Genomic DNA, 17,304 nt, shown 5'->3' with positions numbered 1-17,304 from the left:
GTTTCTGTCTCAATCCTCCTATCTCATACGCTGTTGATCCCGCCGTCCACCCAGGTCCCAGATGGCCCGTTATCAGCTCGTGCTTCCAGCAAGTTAGGGTGCAAAACAATTTTGAGCTGAAGGGTGCAGGAAAATTCTAACTAACGGGGCATGCCATGAGATGCCCCACTCCAGCAAATTCCGGCCCAATGTGGCAGTGGGTGGAAGGAATTTAAGGCATCAGTGGGAGAAGGAAGAGAGCTTTATTCACACTGGGGGACATGAAGACAGATGAGGGTTGATGCCCCAGTTGGGTATCCCAGCGAGGTGCATCAGTTACAGGGAGTGATGGTCAGTTGTAGCACAGCCCCTAATTCTCCATCCATTTAAATTACTGATGGAAAATCAGGGGCTTCGGTATTGTGATTTCCTGACCATCACTCCCCACGAGCGCCGGGAATGCCGGATTAGTGTAATTAACCCAATGAAGTGGCTGGTGAAGGAGAGAAGGGAAGTCTTGTTGACAGACCCATTAGGATAGTAATTAATGCCAATGATAATAATGGATGAAAACTTAACATTGCTCTGCCTGTTATTTTAATGCATGGATTAATGTCTCTGTTAGAACAGGAGTGTCATGGGAACACGCTAGGGTGTCATGACCGCCGGGGTGGTAATCTGATGGAGTGGATCGCCCACCCGTTATAGAATCCACCTGATTTTCATTCCATTATAGGTGGAGGATCTGCTTGGCCAGGTTACTGGCCAAGTGGTGAAGATGATAATCTACCCCATTCAGCTTTCATCCACTGTCATCTTCGACAGTAATTTCTTGCCTCCGGTGTTTGGAGTTGGAACAAAGCAAGGTTGCTTGTAAAAGCTGTTGATGACTGGGGGAAAAAATAAAGAGATTTTCTTAAAGCAGAATGGCATTCCACAGAATTGTCCCAGAAACTTTATAAAACTGTATAACGTTATTCTACAATGTCTCTCACTTTGCCTTATGTTTCATAATTGCTATTTGCAGGCAGCCTGGGGGCAGACATCTTGGGCTGGATTTTGTCAATGCGGAGCTTCTGGAGGCGGGACTCCCACTTGTCGGGTTTCAGTCCTGCCTCCATCGACTTGTGACCAACCCACGCTATTTTCCCTTGATGGGCCGAAGGGCCTCTTTCTGTGCTGTAAAACTCTATGGGCTAGATTTTCAGTATAGACAGTTTTGGGGCGCTAAGCTTAGCGCCCGCCCGAAGTTATCGCCCGCCCCAAAGTAGCGCCCCGTTGCCGGAAATTCAGTGGCTTCGCCCTAAGAGGTTGGTGGAGCGCTAAAAGAGGCGTTCCACGAGTATCTTTAGGCGCTAAGCCGGCGGTGGAGAGCGCAACACCCGAGCTCGGGCGCAGCGCACGGCAGACACTCTGGTGCCAGTGAGCTCTTAAAGGGGAAGGGTGCATGTATTTTTTTCAAATGCAAAGTCTGGGGAGAAACAGGAGGAGGAGGAGGAGGAGGAGGAGGAGGAGGAGGAGGTGGTGGTGGTGGTGGTGGTGGCCGGAAACATAAATACACCATTCACAACACACTGGTTCCTTCCATTATAGTGCAGGAGGAGTGCCCTTTAATTTGCGCTCCCCAGGGTGTGTTGCGTTCCATTTTACAAACGCACTGGACGCCAGCCGCACAATGGGGCGGTCCGACTGAAGTTTGGATTCGGGGCGGCCAAAGGGCGTTGCACGAGGATGTGACGTCATTTTCTGCGCGCGCATCCGGGCGGCCGCTAAACTTTGCGCCGGCGCTAACGGGCAACTTAATTTAGGGCGGGGCGCAAACTGCGCTGCGCCCAGGCGCTACACGCATAGCGCCCGAAAATCACTTCTCTTAAGGCGCTAACTGCTGGCGCAAGCAACTGAAAATCTAGCCCTATGACCTTGTTAAGTCTGCCCAGCGGGCTTAGCAGGCCAATTAAGGGAAAGCCGGTTACAGGTGACGTCAGCGAGTGACGTTTCATCTGTCAAGAGCTTTTGACAGATGAAATGTCAGCGTTTGACGGCTCTGTGAAGCTGTTAAACACTGACAATCTGTCTTCTAAGTTGAGTCCTTCCACTCAGACTCAGTTAGAGAGCTCTCCTGAGCAGAAAGCAGAGGCTGCAGCTTTTAATAAGTTCAGCGGCCATTCTGCTTTCTGTGCCGATGAGCTGAGGGACTCCTGAGACCTGAAGGGAGGAAGCCTGCAGGAAGAAGTAAAGGTAAGTACAGGAAACTCTCTTTTTACCGGCACCTAAATAACCAGAAATCTCTCTTAACCGGCAAAATTCAGGAGTAGGTTCAGGTAAGTTTTACTTCATATTAGTGGCTGTGTAACCGGGGTTCCTGGATCTGTGGCCGTGTAACCGGGGTTCCTGCACCTGTTGCCATGCAACAATGATGCCTGGATCTGTGGCTGTGTAACCAGGTTTCCTGCACCTGTTGCCACGCAACAGGGATGCCTGGATCTGTGGCCTTGTATGGGGCTCTCGTACCTTAGTAAGTATACCTCTCTATAATCCGGACTTTTTGATCAACCGGCACCACGCTGGTCCCGTCGGTGCTGGATAAAAAAGAGTTTCCTGTAAAAGTTATTGAAGCACTTTACACTCACCTCACACACTTACCTCTCCACATTTACACTCACCTGCACACCAGACATCTCGGCTCCTCTGACCCCCGCAGACCGACGGCCCGCCTCGCTGACCCTGGTGAGGTTCGGAGCCGTCGGGAAACCCACACTTCAGGGCTCAAAATGGGGATTCTCAAAAAAACTGCCTGTTAACTACCTGTTAACAGGCAGTTAATTGGCACTAATCTCCTTCCTGCCTCGAGGAGACGGGACCCGGCGTGGGTCGGGTACCCGCCTCCTGTGAAGATGGCACGCAGGTGGGCTGGGGGCGGGATGGGTACCCGCTCCCAGATTCTGCCATTTTTCCGGCAGTCCCGCCTCCAAACCCGCCTCCCCAGGGCTGGCAAAATTTCCCCCCTTGTGTTTGACTTCCCCTAATGTGAGATCATGAGGAGTAATTATTTGACTTTGTGCTACTGGCAGGGTGTTTCACCTGGTGACAGTGAACATTGGAAATTTGGGGGGACACTACAGTTGGAAAATCATGTGTAAGTCATGCCTGAATGTTTGGTATATATTACTGTCAGATAAGGCTCCCTGCCGGGAGTGTAAAGTCAAGTGATTATCTCTGTGGGCTTTCTGTCCATTGATTGTGAACGGGAGGCACATCTAGCCCAGGGAGCTGTGCTTACTTTTAAAAGCATGGCATATATCAAAATATTTTACATTTTAAAACGAGTCTCGATCCAAATGACAGGCCTAGCCACTGAAGCAGAACTAAGAAATGATTAAAATGCGCCTATATTCTTTGGAGTTTGGAAGAATGAGAGGTGATCTCCTTGAAACATATAAAATTCTTAGAGGGCTTGACAGGGTAGAGGCTGAGAGGTTATTTCCCCTGGCTGGAGAGTCTAGAACTAGGGGTCATAGGGCTCGATTTTGCCATTGGGGTTGGGCTGGGGCGTGTCAGGTGGTTTTCATGTCAGGACCCCGACTCCGATGTGAAGTGGGAAAAAAGTGCGATTTTCCCCTAATTAGGCACTTGATTTCCAGCGTGTGGGAACCCCTGGCCCAATTAGTCTTTCCATCCTGAAATCACCTCCGATGACGTCATCAGTGCTGCTGGGTTTAAGGCCTGCAAGCAGCCTTGCTTCTTCTGGAGACTGGAAACGCTTTGGACATTGTATGAAGGACTTCATTTACCGACCATGTCCACCAGCAAGCAAAAGTGTGCACCTCGCTTTGATGAGCCCTCCCTCCAAGCTCTGGTGCAGGGAGCAAGATCTAATAAGGAGGTGCTCTTTTCCTCAGGGAGAAAAAAGCCACCACAACAGACTAAAGCTGTGTGGCTGCAAGTGGCCCAGGAGGTCAATGCCATCTCTATGTGCCGCAGAACCTGGCTGCAGTGCAGGAAGATGTTTCATGACCTTCTCTGCACAGGAAAAGTAAGTATGACTTTCTCATCACCCTCAATCTCATACCCATCGCCTCTCCTCACCAGCACACTGCTTTGCCAACCTCTTCCTCCACATCCCACTTGACACTGACATCCCTGCACCCTGACCCATTCCTTCTCTCTCTATGGTCACATTCACTTAACTATTCCACCATGCAGCCCTCACACTCCCTATCACTGTGACGCAATGACAACAACTTACAACACACAGCGAGGGCCCTTTGTCTCCTTCTAAGCATCTATGCTATGGATTCTCTACACTCCTTCATTCTCACACAAACTCCACTTGTGTCCCTCATTGCAGGAAAAGAGAGCCCACAATAAGAGGGAACGAGCAAGGACAGGAGGAGGGCCACCCTCAGTAGCCCAGCTCACCACCTCGGAGGAGGCGGCCCTGGAAATTGCTGGGATCGAGGAGGATTCCCAAGTGGGGGACGGACAGGCGGGCGCATCACAGCAAGCTGGTGACAGAATAGTTTGGCATCTCTCTCATTGACATTGCATGAGTGACTGATGATGATTCTGATGCTCTAACAGATTGACTTATGATCATCTGCACAATTCAATGTGCATGCAACCTTTACCTCACATCTCTAACTCTTTCCTTTACTCCCCCACAGGACCATCGAGAGCCCCCATCCCCACTGTCCAGGAGGAAGAGCCTGAGCTTCCAGACTCCTCAGAGGAAGCTACAACCTCTAAGGGTGCTGCGTCAGCAGAATTCAGCGCACACATCACCAGCGCAGACACTCACACCTCGGTGGGACCTTCGGGACATAGAGTAGAGTTGTTACCTGGTGTATCACAGCTCACAAGTGAGCATCAGCAGATGGTGGAGACAGGAACAGCAGTGGAGAGTCCTCGTCGCAGTGGAGAGGACGCTCCCAGCTTGGCTCCACTGCATGTCGACCCTGTGCCTCCGGGTCCATCCAGAAGGAGAGCGGTGCTGGAACTCCAGGATCAGGTGCAGGAGTCTCTGGCAGGTTTTGTCTCCAGGGTCGCTGCGAGTGTGGAGCGAATGGAGGAGTCCATCGCGAACATGAGCAGAGCCTTTGTGGAGGCGGTGGCGCATGAACGCATCAGCATGGAAAGCATGGCAACCTCCTTGGAAACGATGACTACCTCCATGGTAAGGCTGGCTACCTCCATGGTAAGGCTGGATACCGTAGTAACTTGGGTGTAATGTTGTGTTTAATTTTGAAAAGCCATCAGTTGCTTATTATCATAATAAATTCTGATTGCAAACTGCTGCAGTTTTGGCGTGTGTCATTTTGCTACTGGGACTTCCACATTGAGGGCTTAGGGCAACTTGCAATTGTCAGTATGGTGTTCAGAGTGATAGGAATCTGCAGGTTCTTGGCCATTGTCGATGGTCTGATAAGAAGGTGCGAGACAAAATTGTTTGATTGTGCAGGCTAAGCAAATCTGGCTAAGATGAGTGCGTCCCTTGCATTCCGGGCAGCAATGTGGTTGTGCACTGGCGCCTTCTGGCCTGTGCAGCTTCAGGTGAGTGAGCAGCAGCTTGGCACTCCTGTTGTTGCTGCTGCTGTTGGTGGTGCTGTTGTTCATGGTTCTGCTGCTGCCACAGCTGGTCTTCGTTCGAATCTGATGTCCAGGAGGAAAGGGAATAAATGGTTCCCATGCTTCTGGTATATGCCTCAGTTGAGGAAGCGCTCAGTCAAGGTGGCGAGAGGGGTTTCCCAGGAGGTCACATTGGAGATGGGTGTCAGGCTCCAAACTTCCACAACACTGAGTAGGCCTGCTAAAAGTTCCCCCAGACCTGAGACAACAAAGTTCGGCCACCTCAATTCAATTCAATTCAATTTTATTTGTCATATATGCAGCAGACGTGTGTACTGCACAGTGAAATGTTGATTTTTACGAGTCCTCCCTGCAAATGATGATTGCTGAAAATTCCTTTTTAATGGTGGAGCTGCTGCTGTTAGTAAGCAATCCACTTGTGAGGCCACCAGGATTCACTGGCGTGTTCCAGAGGAGACGCGCAGGACGTGGGGAAAGTGGTAAAATCAGAAAGGCCTCACAAAATGGGATTATAGAGGCACTTAACTGGTTGTTAAGGGCCTTAAGGGCCTATCCCGCCTCTTGGAGCCTGGCAAAATCGAGCCCATAGTCTCAGGATAAGGGGTTAGCCATTTAGGTCAGAGATGAGTAGAAATTTCTCCACTGAGAGGGTTGTGGGTGGATCTTTGGAATTCTCTACCCCAGAGGGCTGTGGAGGCTCAGTCGTTGAGTATATTCAAGACTGAGAGCAATAGATTTTTGGCCACGAAGGGAATCAAGGGATATGGGGATTGTGCAGGAAGGTGGAGTTGATGTATAAGATCAGCCATGATCTTATTGAATGGCGGAGCAGGCTCGAGGGGCCGTATGGCCGACTCCTGCTCCTATTTCTTATGTTCTTCTTAAATATCACGAGAGGAGTTCTGCAGGAAAATGTCCACTCCCAGCCTGCCTCTAACTCGCTTTCAAATGGGGAGAAACTGGTAAGTATAACAAGTTTCACTGTACAGGTAGACTATCCTTTATCCGAACTTCCGAAAACCGAAAACCTCTAAAAACCGAAAGTTTTTTCGTTCAGCGTAAGTCGTGCGCACGACGCCGCCCCCCGCCCCCAACCCCCCGCCGACCCCCCGCTGACGCCGACCCCCGCCGACCCCCCCCACCGACGCCGCCCCCCGCCTCCGACCCCCCGCCAACCCCCCCGCTGACGCCGACCCCCGCCCCCGACCCCCCGCCGACGCCGACCCCCACCCCCAACCCCCCGCCGACCCCCCCGCCGACCCCCACCCCCGACCCCCGCCGACCTCCACCCCTGACCCCCCGCCGACCCCCCCCGCCGACCCCGACCCCCCGCCGACCCCCACCCCCGACAAATTTCCCAGTCTTATAAAATACCTTCTGAAATCCGAAATTTTCCGAAAACCGAAACACGGCTGGTCCCGAGGTTTTCGGATAAAGGATAGTCTACCTGTATAATGTTTAGGTTTCTGAGAGACTGCAGAGGGCACTTTTCCTTTAAGGCCACTGCAAGTCTGCAGTCAACGTGCCTTTACAAATAAAATCCATGAGTCATTTTTGTTTCTTTGTAGGGGGTAAAGCAGTCGAGTGATCAGGAAAAGCAAATTAACTTCAAAGTCTCATCTTACTTTATAGCATTCAGACTATCACCTTTATCGTCTTTTAAATCTCCGCCATATGATTCATTGCCATCAATTATAACTGGAAATTTGAGAAAAAATATGAATACTATGAGTATATTTTGCATAAACTGAAGAATGCCATTTATTTTTGGTTTTTAAAACAAGGCATGTCAGCCTGCGACAGATTAGTTTGCTGGAACAGGTTTGGTAGGAAGTTGAATCCCAGGGATTCTACCCTTTCTTGGATAAGTTTGGCCACTGCTCCTTTCACCCAGGAGGTGAAATACTTTTCCACTTTGCTTACCTACGCAATGTATTTTTCAGACAGAGTTGGTGAAGATCAGATGTACAATGTCAACTGTAACGTGAAGGACCTGTGAAATCAAACTGATCAGCAGAAATTTCACAGCATTTTCTTGCGTCTGTTTCACGCCGTCTGAATCCTCTAAAGCAGCGACAATACCCCTTTAATAAAAAATACCGTAGCTGGATTTGTAATCGTTTTGAAACTAGGCTTGTAATTTTGTGATAAAACAAAAGCAAAATACTGCGGATATTGGAAATCTGAAACAAAAACAGAAAGTGATGGAAGCAAATAAAAACAGAAAATGCTGGAAATACTCAGCAGGTCAGGCAGCATCTGTGGAGAGATAAACAGAGTTAACGTTTCCAGTGCCCACCAAGTGATGGAAGCACTTGGCCAGGTCAGGCAGGATCTGTGGAGAGAGAAACAGAGTTAACCGGGGTCATTTTAACCTATTCCGCCCGTCGGGAAACTGATGGGATCGGGCGGAACTCTGGTTTTACGACTCACCTGGTTTTACTCTCCATTGAAGCCAAGGCAGAGTAATATTGGGTGGGCTGTAAAACCAGCATTCCACTCGATCCCGTGGGTTTCCCACCCGTCAAGTCAGGTTAAAATTCTTTTCAGGTCGACGCCCTTTCATCAGAGAAAGGTCATCGACCTGAAACGTTAACTCTGTTTCTCTCTCCACAGATACTGCCTGAATTGCTGGGTATTTCTGTCATTTTCTGTTTTTATCTGTAATTTTGTGTTTCCAATTTATAGCGTGGGATTAATCCATTTGCGTTAAATCTCTTTGTGCACAATTTTAGTCAGCATCTGTAAAGAGAAGAGATCCTAAATCAGAACAAAATTTCTTTGGACAGCGAGATATTTAAATTCCATCAATTTGCATCAGTGGGGATCTATGTAGACATCCTAATCCAAGAGTGTAGTAACCTGGGAGGTTATGTGTAACCTGATCCACCAGGTGGTGCTGTGGCAATTGCGCTCCTGAGTTAAGTCTGATCTGTACTGGTTGTACTCTTTTTCTCCTTGCTCATACTGTTTAAGTCCTTAATGTCCTTGTTAGCCATCTCCATGGCTTGTGCTTTTTTAAGTGCCGTCTCAAATGTTAATCCTTCTTCTGACAGCAACCTTTGCTGTATACTGTCGTCGTTAACTCCGCATACTAGTCTGTCCCTTAACATGACTGTGAGCATATTTCCAAAATTACAGTCCTGTGCGAGCTTCCGAAGCTCCTCCACATACTCAGTAACGCTTTCTTCCGGCCACCTAATCCTCGAATTGAATTTCCATCTCTGTACTATTTCACTAGGTTTCGGATTGAAATGATTCTTTAGTAGACTCACCAACTCGTCAAAAGATTTTTCTCCTGGCCGCTCCGGGCTCAGCAGATTCCTCATCCATGTATAGGTTTGCGCTCCCACACAACTCAGTAAAATGGCCCTTTTCTTTTCAGCACTGTCCACCTCGTTTGCCATAAAGAAATGGCTCAGTATTGCAATATACTCCTCCCAAGACTGCGACTTGCTGTCAAAAGGTGCCACGGAGCCTACCGTTCCTGCCATACCGGTTTCTTCCAAACTTATCGATGCTGCTGGCACCCCTGCACAAACTGCTGAGAAAGGAGGAGCCATGGCGTTGGGGGCCAGAGCAAGCGAAAGCGTTTCAGCAGTCAAAGGAGCTACTTCAGTCCAGCAGGGTGTTAGTGCATTATGACGAGAAGAAGGAGCTGATAATGCCCTGCGACGCATCACCCTATGGAGTGGGGGCAGTGTTGGCCCACCGCATGCCAGATGGAGCGGAAAGGCCCATCGGGTTTGTTTCACGCATGCTCACAGCTGCGGAAAAGAACTATTCACAGCTTGATAAAGAGGGGTTGGCCATTATATTTGGAGTAAAGAAGTTCCATAAGTACATATATGGGAGGAAGTTTGTAATCAGTACTGACCACAAGCCTCTTATTAGCTTACTGAATGAGATGAAAGCGGTGCCTCAAATGGCATCACAGAGAATAATGAGATGGGCAGTAATACTAAGAGCCTATGAATATGTGATCACGTACAGAGCCGGCAAGGAAAACGGGAACGCGGATGCTCTCAGCCGCCTGCCCCTCTCAAAATCTCCTCGCAGTACTTCCCCTGAGGAGCACGTCCTGATGCTGGATCAGGAGGTCAGTCCCCTGATGACTTCAGTGCAAATCCAGGGCTGGACAGCCAAGGACCCCGTTCTGTCAAGGGTCCGTGAGTATGTGTTGAAAGGCTGGCCAGATCACCGTGAGGGACCGGAGTTCGCGCCGTACAGACAGAGACAGCACGAGCTTAGTGTCCAAGATCGATGTGTGCTATGTGGAGCACGCATCATAGTCCCAGAGCGGGGACGCTCTACTTTGATGGAACAGTTGCATCAATCGCACCCAGGAATGACTAGAATGAAAGGACTGGCTAGGAGCTACCTGTGGTGGCCTAACTTGGATGCTGAAATTGAGTCAAAGGTAAAGTCATGCACTATATGTCAGGAACAGAGGAAAGCACCTGCCGGGGCACCACTCCATCCCTGGGAGTGGCCCAGCAAACCCTGGAGGAGAATTCACATAGACTATGCGGGACCTTTTATGGGCAAAATGTTTTTGGTGCTGGTTGACGCTCACTCAAAGTGGATCGACGTTTATCCAGTGAGCTCTGCAACGACTGATGCCACACTGAATTGTCTCAGGAACAGCTTCAGCACGCATGGTATTCCAGAAATGATTGTATCCGACAATGCACAGTGTTTTGTTAGTGAAGGGAGCAAGGAATTCATGGTAAGGAATGGAATCACACATGTCACCTCGGCTCCATATCACCCAGCCTCAAATGGGTTAGCCAAGCGAGCCGTGCAGACTTTTAAGGAGCTCATGAGGAAGAGCTCAGGTGACACCCTGGAGACCAAGCTCAATAGAGCCTTGTTTAGTTATCGTATAACACCCCAAGCTACCACGGGGCTTTCTCCGGCTGAGTTGATGATGGGGAGAAAGTTGCGGTGCACGTTAGACCTGATACACCCAGATCTCAAAAGCAAGGTTGAGACAAAACAAACAAACCAAAACGCGTACCATGACAAACATACTAAAGCTCGCCATTTCGCCATAGGGGACTCTGTGTACACCCGGAACTTCGGTTATGGACCTAAATGGATACCAGGACTAATCCAGGACATTACAGGATCTGTGTTGTACTCCGTGTTACTAGGGGATGGTCGAGGGGTTTGTCGGCATGTGGATCAGTTTTTCAGCCGGCAGCAGGGGGAACTGCCTCAGATGGAACAAAGGGCAGTAGAGGAGGCTGTTCCAGGACCCAGCACGACTTATAAGGTGCCAGTGGACACTGGTACTGCCAGGCCACAGCGGGACAGAGTAAAACCAACATCAGAGACTACTCCAATCTCAAGTGCGAATGAATCTGAGAATCCACCGCAAGTGGAATTAAGATGTTCACAAAGGATTCGCAAGCAACCAGAAAGACTTATACAAACCTGTTAAATTAGTCAGGGGTTAACCATGGTTAGAGCATACTGGTTAGTTAAAACGTAGTACCTAGTAAGGGTTATTGTTTAAGAATTGCATACGGCAATCTTAAGGGGGGAGGAGTGTAGTAACCTGGGAGGTTATGTGTAACCTGATCCACCAGGTGGTGCTGTGGCAATTGCTCTCCTGAGTTAAGTCTGATCTGTACTGGTTGTACTCTTTGCTGTTTCTGCCTCATGGCAGAAGCTTTTATGTGCAAGTGTTGATTAAACCATGTTACGGAGTTAACCTGTGTCTGTCTCCATCTATGGCCAGCTCAAGATACCACAAAGAGATAGATTTAATTCTCATCTGTTGTTCCTAACTCAGTACCTACATTGACCAGACATCCACCTTGGGACCGTATTTCTTATGGGCCAGGAGCTCTGGGGCAGCATAGGCTGGACTCCCGCACTGTGTATTCAACAACTCCTGGCTGTCATTCTTCAGGGTATTACTCAATCCAAAATCTGCATCAAGGAGAAAACACAACAGATAATGAATACAAAATAAATGACCTAAGAGTTCAAGAAATAGGTGCACAAGTGTGCACCCTTTATTATTCATTAACTTCTGTCAATTTTGTTCCCTCTACTCTCTTGAGGGTTTGAATTTCTTGCTGAGGTTTGGCTCCATAGTTACCAGGCATCCTCCACATCGGAAAATTACAAGAAATGTGCTCCACTTTCTGATTTGCAGCATGCAAGGACTCATTTTAGGTGGGAGATTGAAAAGAGTGAACCAGTAGTAGTCTTGCAAAATTTTTTTTAGCAACCACCAGTTAACTCCTGACTAGCCTATGAACAGTAATATGACTTTCATTAATTTGATTACTATGAAGAAATTTTCCCCATTAGCACCCCTTTTGAACAAACTCCAATTAATTTCACCTTTCCACCATTTTTGTTAAACTTCGGTTCATTTTTTGAATAAATTTGTATAAAGTGGTTGCGTTATCTTATTGAGCGTACTCAAATACGGCAACAGTCTACTGCAAGAATTGAGAAGCCTTTAAATTAGACTCTGAATACTCAATGAGGATCACTTTGTCTTCTGACAATATTGGGCCGGATTTTTCGATCGGAGGCTTTCTACAGGCGGATGCCTCTGATCGGAAAAAATCTACGAACGTACCTGCTCCTGGGCCTCTGCTCGATGAAATGTGCAGAGCCCCAGGTATCCCAGGGGCGCATGCGGTTCGCAAGCGTCCCTGGGATCATGTGGGCCATGGGGAACCTATCAAAGAAGGGAATCCCCCTGCACACTTTTAACAGGTCTCTCCACGTAGATCTGTCAAAAGAATGAATGGGGATCACTTAAAAACAGTTAAACATTAAATGAATTTTAAAAAAATCACGTATTTAAAATTATTTAAAATTACATTAACTTAAATATTTTAAACAAAAATTTTATTTTTTGAAAAAAATATTTAAAGTTTTTTACGGGGCTAAAATAAACTTACCTTTTTTAAAAGTATGTTTAAATTATAAATGATTGAAAATTATTATTATTTTTTAAACTCTTATGCTGGTAAAAGCCGGCCTTATGCCAGCTTTTACCAGGCGTAAGATTTTTTAAAGTTTTCAGCGGGCGGAGGTTGTGCAGAAAGCGGAACTCTCTGCCTGCGGAGGCCCATCTCCCGCCCGGGCAGGTGGATGATTTGTCAAGAGGATTCTTGACAGATCGGAAGGGGGTCTGAAAGTCCGGCCCAATGTAAAACGGGCAATATTGGCTCAGCCATCCGTTAAACACCTCTCCCGATTTTCATTTCTATTGAAGTCAATCGGGAGTTGAAATCGCACGTTTTACACTATCGGCCAAAATCAGAATTAACCTTATTGTGTTCGAATTGAATTTCTTTCCCTGCTATTTTAATGGTGGTTGTAACCGGTTTCTTTTAAATGGGTAGCGACTGATTTCTAACTCCAGTAGCACATTCGGTACCACAAGTTTCTAATGATTAATTTATATTGTGTTACACTTACCGACAATTTTGATGTTATTATTTTCATCAAGGAGGAAGTTTTCTATTTTCAGGTCCCTTGAGAAAACAACAGCAAACATGATTTATTTAAATGCCATCATTCAATCTGACATTTATTTTAAATTTAAACTGAGCTTGATTGAGCTGCTCTTCAATGCTCCTCTGAATGTTCCTCTCTTGATTCTTCTGAGTTGCAAATAAGGAGCCCAAACATGTGTGGGTCTACAATCCTGGTGTAAGTGTCAGGATGAGCCCACTTGGAACCCTGCTGAACTTTTCAGGCTCAGGAGAAGGCTCAGGCTCAGGCTTGAGGGGCTAAATGACCTCCTCCTGTTCCTATGTTCACTTATCTGAATTTTCCTGGCAAATGCCTGGGGGACTATGGGAACATTTCATGAAACCCACCATTGTGGAGGAGCCAGAACAGGCGGTACTGGAAAGCTGCTCTGGAGGGTGCTGGTGCCCCTGATATAGAAGAGTAAAATTGGCCCCTTTCATAAGGGAACCAGGAAAGAGTATCCAGACTGAGTCCCAGGCTCAGGTGGGCTTCATTCACTGACCGATGAAGCCCAGGCCTGGACCAAGGGAACACTCGGCCTGGGAGACCCATCTCTCGGCCACACTCCTTCTGACGGGGAACCTTGGACTTAAATATTCGTGGGTAGTCAATCCTGCCTTGTGTTGGGATCTTCACACAGGGAACTTCCACCGCTGACCCTGCCATTGTCTCTGAGATCAATAAGAGGTTCCCTTATTTACATATGGCTGCAGGGAGCCTGTGCCACTACAGACACACCTTGGACGCCCACCAGAGCAGGAGTGCCTGAGAAGTGGCACGGGTTGGTCATGGCAGTCACAGCCTTGCTTATAAATTTGAATGGCTTACCAGCTCACTTGTTCAAGGGCTGATCAGGCCTGAAGCCAAGTCTCCAAGGATCAGACCCAAGCCTGGAATTCCATATAAGCCACACAGGCCTGTATACCTCCTTTCACTCAAAATAGAGGCATCATTTATTTCCACCTGTAGCTGCCCTGAGAAGGTAACGGTGAGCCTTCTTCTTGAAGTGATTGTTTGTATGTTCAACTGAATGGCTTGCTAGGCCACTTCAAAATGCATGTAGAGTCAACTACATCATGTGGACTGGACTGGGTAGGGGTGGGCAAGTTTCCTTCCCTGGAGGACATTAGTGAACCAGTTGCTTTTTTTACAACTTCTAACAGTTTTCCAGGTCATTTTTCTGGTACTGGCCAAAAATGTATTCAATTAAATCTCACAATTTGCCGTGGTGGGATTTAAACTCTCAACCTCTGGGTTTCTGTCCAGCACTATAACCACAATACTATTGCACACATTCCTGAAGACAACAGAAAGTCGAGATGAAATCGGGTGTTGAAGTTATACTAATCAATGTGATTGCAAGTAGAAGCAACGAAAACCTACTGATAAAAAACAAATTTTCTCCCTGCTGCTATTTGTTGGGAGGGTGTTGAAAGTTTTGGACTGGAGGTCAGGTGCAGGATGATTATCTACTTAGAATTATAGAATCTTACAGCACAGAAGGAGGTCATTTGGTCCATCGTGGCTGTGCCGGCTCTTGGCAAGAGCTGTCCAATTTAGGCCCACCACAGCTTTTTCCCCATAACCCTGCAGATTAGTCCTCTTCAAGTACATGTCCAATTGCCTTTTGAAAGTTCCTGTGGAATCTGATTCCACCACCCTTTCAGGTAATGCATTCCAGGACTTAACAATCCCCTGTGTGAAGTATCCCATACGCTTTCTTATCTGCATCGTTAACTTGCCCTGCCACCTTCAAAGATTTGTGAATATGCAGCCCCAGGTCCCTCTGCTCTTGCACCCCCATCAAAATAGTACCGTTTATATTATACTGCCTCTCCATGTTGTTCCTCCAAAAGTTCATCACTTCACACTTATCCACATTAAATGGCATCTGCCATGTGTCTGCCCATTTCACCAGTCTGTCTATGTTCTGCTGAAGTTTGCTACTACAGGTATTTACTATGTTGCAAAGTCTTGTATCATCTGCAAACTTTGACATTGTACTCCCAATACCCAAGTCCAGGTCATCTATATATAACAAGAAAAGCAATGGTCCTAATACTGAACCCTGGGGAACCCCACTGCATACTTCCCTCCAGTCAGAAAAACATCCATTCACCACTAGTCACTGCCTCCTATCCCATAGCCAATTCCGTACCCAAGTTACCACCATCCCTTTAATACCATGTGCTTCTATTTTCCGAATAAGTCTGTATGTGGTACTTGAACTGATCCTATTCATATGAAGTCAATTTTTACAGCGTCTTTGTTGACTAGTTTTGTCTTCAGTCTGTTCCAGATTGTTTATATGCAATTGACATTTTTTTGCTTAGTTTTTGAGGTTCCAGGGTTTACATGTCATTTGCCAATAGATGTAATTCTGGACTTTCCTGACACCTGGTGTGTACATGGAATGAGAAAATGTAATGACTGATTTCCACCATAAATAAAATTATGATGATTGGTTTAGTCACTGCCTTCTATGATTGGTTAACAATGCGGCAATAGAAACGGCTATCATCTGTTGAAAAATTTGAACTGGTTTATTGGCTTGTTTCAGAACCTGCTCTCAACGTGAACAAGCTCCGTGATCTTGATGACTGATTAATAAATAAACCACCCTCTGCCACTGCATCTCAACGCAGTGAATGATGCATTAGAATATCAAAGCTATTCAAACAGTAACATGTGCAACATCGCAAAGTTATGTTAATAAGATAATTATTGATCTCTACACTTGAGTCGCTCAGGCTGCTGCCAATCATGGAGGCTAAACCAAGGGGCAAAGACATGAATGTACAAAGAACCATCCCTTTAACTGGCATCATGGGGACAGCAGTGGGTGGGGGCGGGGTAGTTGGATGTGGGAGATCTATTAATGAAATATAAAAGTGCTTAAAATTAAACAGAATGCATCAATTTATTGTAAAACATTAACATTTTCCATGGTGCCATGTCCCCAACCGCCCTCCCACCACAGAAATGCGAAACAAGTTAGTGCATGTGTCAGGGGAGCACATTTAGAAGGAGTTTATTTGTCGGGGCTGACATTAGGCTGGGCCCGTTTTCGAGAGCATCTTCGGGGTGAGCATCAACAGGTGGCATGCCCCATGAGAAAAATGAATTTCAGGCCACTGGCACTGACCCTGAGGTAAGGTCCGGGAGGGGGGATTGAAGGGAGCTATGGGGGGGGGTGGGGATTGATCCTGTGGAATCAAGGGGAAGCACTCCTGCTCTTCCTGGCTCCATGATAAAAGTTTAAAAAATTTTTTAAAACATACTTTTAGTTGGCAGCTGTGGGGGCCATTAAAAAATCCTAAGTAACAAATTATGTAGAGCGGTTCTTCAACAGGCATGAAGACATACTTAAGGGGCCTAAAGCCTGATTTAGGCATCCACCCAGGATGCCTGAACAATGATCCCCAATAATTTAGCAGTGGGACCATCACCTGCCCACATTAGGCACAGGCTGTCTCACTGCTAAATTGGTATGCTTTAAACCCATTTTATACCCTAAAAATGTGTGTAATGCATACCAATTTCTACTGTTGCCTACAACCCTGCCTGGATTGGTGCCATGATCAATGAGAAAGAGTTCAGATCCCTTATTTGCCTCTAGGCATTTTCTTTTTTTAAAGAAATGAATTAAAAACACTTCTTTCATTGTTATATTGTTTGTTGCTGCTGATAAAAAGTTTGAAACTACAAAGCAAAGTAATTCATCTCCAGATGCCAAATACAGAGCAGTTTTCAATAACATTGAGCAAATATCTTAATGGATGAGAAAAGTGTAATGGCCATGTTTATTGCAAATCACAAAATGTTGGAAAACACATCAAATAACTGCTCTGAAATTCCCTGGGGGCTCTTCCCATCTCTCCTTGTAATTTTGATGGGACATGGGCAGAGAAACGGTTTAGACAGACATTTGCATCATCTTTTCTGGGAGTTTTGCTGGTTCCCCACAGAAATGACAGTGGGAATCAGGAGACTGTCATGGAATATCTAGCTCACTGTATCAACATTATTATATTGCAGAGGGGGCAACACCCCTAGAGTCTCTCGAGAAAATACATTTTCTGCCTTCCACATTTGTATTTTCCCTTTCAGGTTTTCATGCACTCATGTTTTTGCTCCAGTAAAAGCGAAGAAAAGTTGTGCGCACTGTAGGGGTTCGCAAAAAATCCCCTCAGCCCCGAAGATACTGGAGGTATTAATCTACATCGT

General features: G+C 46.8%; 1 protein-coding gene across 1 annotated transcript in view; it reads right to left on the bottom strand.

Moving 5' to 3' along the window:
* The window catches only part of LOC147112920 (uncharacterized), a 74,412-nt gene that overhangs the window by 24,489 nt on the left and 32,619 nt on the right, over positions 1-17,304 (bottom strand). The window contains exons 3-4 of the mRNA XM_085996250.1: positions 13,021-13,076; positions 11,373-11,505 (exon numbers count right to left, since the gene is read on the bottom strand). Coding sequence (XP_085852376.1) covers positions 11,373-11,505; positions 13,021-13,076 — 189 coding nt within the window. The remainder of the gene's footprint in view (positions 1-11,372; positions 11,506-13,020; positions 13,077-17,304) is intronic.

Source organism: Somniosus microcephalus, chromosome 9, assembly GCF_052327205.1.
Source record: "Somniosus microcephalus isolate GS21.2 chromosome 9, FLI_Smic_1.0, whole genome shotgun sequence".
Classification (NCBI taxonomy): domain Eukaryota; kingdom Metazoa; phylum Chordata; class Chondrichthyes; order Squaliformes; family Somniosidae; genus Somniosus; species Somniosus microcephalus.
This window is presented reverse-complemented; position numbering and strand designations above follow the sequence as displayed.